Source organism: Octopus bimaculoides, chromosome 16 (assembly GCF_001194135.2).
Source record: "Octopus bimaculoides isolate UCB-OBI-ISO-001 chromosome 16, ASM119413v2, whole genome shotgun sequence".
In the NCBI taxonomy this organism is placed as follows: Eukaryota; Metazoa; Mollusca; class Cephalopoda; order Octopoda; family Octopodidae; genus Octopus; species Octopus bimaculoides.
Genome location: NC_068996.1, coordinates 6830157 through 6834532, shown reverse-complemented (window position 1 = coordinate 6834532; position 4376 = coordinate 6830157). Strand labels below are relative to the sequence as shown.

At 40.8% G+C, this 4376-nt stretch overlaps 1 protein-coding gene across 1 annotated transcript; it reads left to right on the top strand.

The window, feature by feature from the left end:
- Positions 1-1187: 1187 nt before the first annotated feature.
- Positions 1188-3671, top strand: LOC106872331 (uncharacterized). Its single transcript, XM_052973682.1, is given in 4 exon segments — positions 1188-1718; positions 2708-2873; positions 2876-3309; positions 3411-3671. Coding segments are annotated over 4 exon segments (1392 nt in total).
- The last annotated feature ends 705 nt before the right edge of the window (positions 3672-4376 follow it).

Here is a 4376-nt window from a genome sequence, read left to right as displayed (position 1 = left end):
GCATTGACAGTCTCGGGTGGTGGAATCAATTTGGTTTCACCATCCACCTTTTGTATGTACTTCCTGAACGCGTACAGACTCTCTTTTGCAATTTTCAATTCAATGGTGCTTCCACCTACAGCCTGAGAAAAACTTTGCTTTGGCATATTTTCTCCCTGAATGGGAGCGTTGCTTTCGGCTGTCGCCATTTTGTCAAAAAGACAAAAATAACAAACAAAAATTCTTGTCGCAAAGACAAATGAATGGTATTTTCCTGCCCCGTAGGGCGAAAACAACTGTTAAACAAACAGTTACAAAAATGTCTCACAATAACAGACGTAAAAGAACTCACACAGACGTAGCAGCAAAGATATTTGAATCAAGATATAATACTCCAAACAGGAAAATTCATGTTTTGTTCGTCTTTGTTGTGAGGTGGACAATTTGAACTGGTAAAGGAACGCGCAGTGTCAGTTGGTGAGGTAAAAAGAAAAAGAAAAATCGGAGTGGTGTGAAGTTGTTGATGTAAAGAATTCGGCGTGTGAAGTCCGTGACGAAAAGAACGCGGAGTGTGAAGATGGCAACGTAAACAAACAGGAAGAAGATAGCGTAAGTTGGCTACGAAGAAAGTGTGAAGATGGCAACGTAAACAGTCAGTGTCAAGTTGGATACGAAGACTGTCGGTGTCAAGTTGGATACGAAGCTGCGATGTGACCAGTCGAAGCGAATCCGAGCGACGTAGAAGCATATTACACAAGACATTCAATCAGGTACGACAACTTCTTCCACTCTAAGCAAATTGGCTTACTGGGCTAGCCTGCAGTTTCTTAGCTACTGGCTAGACTGTTGGAGCCGTGTTGGCGTCAGGAGGCCGCATTTCACAACGTTTTTGGTGTCAGAAGTGAGATTTTTATTGCTGCAGCGAGCCAATTATTCGTTATTGAATTGGAAGGAGTGCGCACAAGGAGGCAGGGCAGGGAAGGAACAAGTGTCTCTGGTTGCAATCGTGAAAATATTGCAAAACCAAAGTAATAAAGTGACTGAGTTTAACGAAGAGCAGAAAGCGCAGCACACATGTCTTCGGGGACAGCTAGACACATTCATAAGAAGAATGGAGAAAGGTCAACAGCAGTTCAAGAAAAAGCTTTGTGAAGAATTACAGCAGTACAGATGTGAGGTGAGTGATGATATTATATGGTGTTAGCAACATGTATATGAATATGCTTAATGAGAGAATGGAAGCCGTGGAACAGTTTTGTGCTGCTGATCCTCAGGCTGATTTGCAGAGAGTGTGCGAAAATGGTGGACGACATGTATTGAATGTTGAAAATGGCCAAATGTCCAGAGGTGCTCTTTCAGAAGCGGGTGTGCCTGCTGGTGGTCAAGGGGCAGTTTTGAGTCCTGGACGGAATCATGAGGCTCCAATATTTAGGCCCAGATCCAGCGAAGTGCAAGGCAACAGTAGAATTTCTATTAAGAAGAAGCCACAAGAATTTGACGGAAAAGTGTCATGGGAAGCCTACTGTGTCCTGTTTGAGATAAAGGTTGACCAGAATGGTTGGAACAGTAGGCAAAGAGCAGTTCAGCATGCTGCTAGTCTAAAGGGTGCTACAGTAAAAGTGTTGAGCCAGTTGTCAGTGGAGGACAGAAGCCGTTACTCTTCATTAGTTGAAATGTTACAAAGAAGATATGGCACTATGTACCAGAGTGAAGTGTACAGGGCACGAATTCGGAGTTGTGTAAGGGCTTGGGGGGAGTCACTACAATAGATTGCCCAGGACCTGGAAAGCGTGGCACATAAGACAACATCCAACCTCTTCACTCTTCTTCTGAAAGAGCAGTTTATCGACGCTCTGGGCACAACTGAATATCATGCAAGAGGCACTGTCTAGAGTTCTAGAATTTAAATCATATGTAAGGTCTAGCATAAAAAGTTTCCAGGTGGACTACAGTTCCGGATCCAAAGCAAGTATGGGGTAAGTACGTGAAGCAGGAAAACTTAATGAAAGTTGTTGGTATTGCGAAAAGTCAGGGTATAAAAGAGAGGGATATTTGGAGAAGAAAGAACAAGAGATGGTTGGAAGAAGTTGCTGGCACTGTTGGAAAGCAGGACACAGGAAGTAAGATTGTTACAGCTTGAAAAGAGAACAAAAGCTGGATGATAGTAGAAAGTTCACATCTGGGAGAGATTGCTGGACATGCGGTGAAAGGAACATCTGAGTTTTGACTGTCCTGTAAGAAAGAAGAGTAAAAAGGTAACAGAAGTTAAAGGAGAGTCGGAAAACTAGAAGGGGCTGGTGTTAAGGAGCAACAGCCAGTCGAATATTCCAAAGAAGCTCCATGAAGCTTTGGGTGCAAGGAAGATCAGTCCCTGTTAAGGTGGTAAAGCGGACCACAGCTGGCGGTGAGGTAAGAACATTACGGACGACAATGATCCCAGCAAGATCGGAATTACTGCTCCAGTGTAGTATGGATGGATCATTTGATGGCTGCCTTGGGATGGTGGAGCCGACAGAGAGAGTGCAAGATGAAGGCTGGAGTGATGGTAGGACGAACCCTGGTGGAGACAGGTGCTGATGAAGTGCTGGTTGTGGCAGCCAATTGTGGGACTGTGCCAGGCAGTGGACCAAGAGCAGTGTCGCCCGCGTACCTGCAGAAGAAGTGAAGTCAGAGGAAGTGGAGGTCTATCAGTGTATTTACATGGCCTGTTCGCACGGATTTTTGTCAGTGCTTGGATGACGCTCAGGTGTTGCGGTTGAGGCGGATGCAAGTGAGGTATGCAGAGGACCTAAACCTTGGTTGCACAGATCTGGTGGAAGACAAGAAAAATGTTCAGCAAATTGTGGAAAATGCAATTCTAGATAAAGATTTGGCCAAACACGTTTCTACACAAAAAAAGAACAGATCATCTGTTTACAGAAAGTCGTTGATGACTTGATGGAAGATGTTGGCAAAGCGACCAGAAAAGATGTAGATGATGTGAAATCTCTTCTCAATGTCAGGATTGTAAAACTAAATAAAAAGGTCCACTTCTTTGAAATGGAACGTTCTGAGAGAGAAATTGATATGAGAAGGTGTCCTGGAGATAAAAGAAATGTTGAGTCAGAATTACAAAACGTCCATCAAAACTTTGTAGAGAAGACTAAGTCTCTCAAAGAAGTCAAAGAAAAGCTTACACCGTGTTTAAAAGAAGCTTTAAAATCTAAAGATGACACTGAGAGGAAGCTTGACAAATTTGAACATCAGCAAGAACGTGATAGGGAAAACTTGGACCAGAAAATAGATCTTTTAATGAAAGAAAATGAAAAAACTAAAGGAGTAAGCGTCTTCGCCGAACAGTAACAACAGCCGACTGGCAAAAAATAAAATTTCAGTTGATCCAGGAAATTAACGAACTAAAGGTGAATATGTTATAAGCAAACAATGAACAGGAAGAGATACAGCGTAACCTGCGTAAAAGCATTGCTGTTATGAAAAAGGAAATGTCTTTCAACTCACAAGATTTTTAATTGAAACTGCAGAGTTTTGAAGATGGAAATCATTACACTATGGTAGAATTAAAGAAGCTTCTCAATTCAAAGAAAATAATTAGCAGAAGATGGAAAGAAGAATGCAGTACAATCGCAAAGAAATACGGTGAGAAAATAGTTCAAATTCAATCTGAGCTGAAGTTACAAAACTCGCAATTCTGAACTGTATGTATGTATGTATGTATGTATGTATGTATGTATGTATGTAGGTAGGTAGGTAGGTAGGTAGGTATGCGTGTGTGTATGTATGGATATATGTATGTATGTATGTATGTTTGTATGTAAGCATGTATGTATGTATGTATGTATGTATGTATGTAGGTAGGTAGGTAGGTAGGTATGCGTGTGTGTATGTATGGATATATGTATGTATGTATGTTTGTATGTAAGCATGTATGTATGTATGTATGTGAAAATTGCGAAAATAACTCTAACAGTTCAAATACTAAGAAATAAGCCTACTCAATTTCATTTTTACCAAATAAATTAGGAAAATGAATGGGTTATTTCCCTTGGTTAAATATATATATACCGATCCCTTCAAGGGCGAATGGGTTATTTCCTTTGGTTTTTAAACTAAAATATATTAGATATACATAAGGATCCCTTTTAGGGGCCATATTATTTTTCAACAATCTGAGTATGCCATGAGGTTTCCAGAAATGAGTTCTACTCACGTGTCGAGTTTCATCAAAATCGATAAAACGATGTAGGAGGAGTTAGTTAACAACTCCACAAACACACTCACAAACAGAATTTCCCACATATGTAGTAGATATTTAGATATACATAAGGATCCCTTTTAGGGGCCATATTATTTTTCAACAATCTGAGTATGCCATGAGGTTTCCAGAAATGAGTTCTACT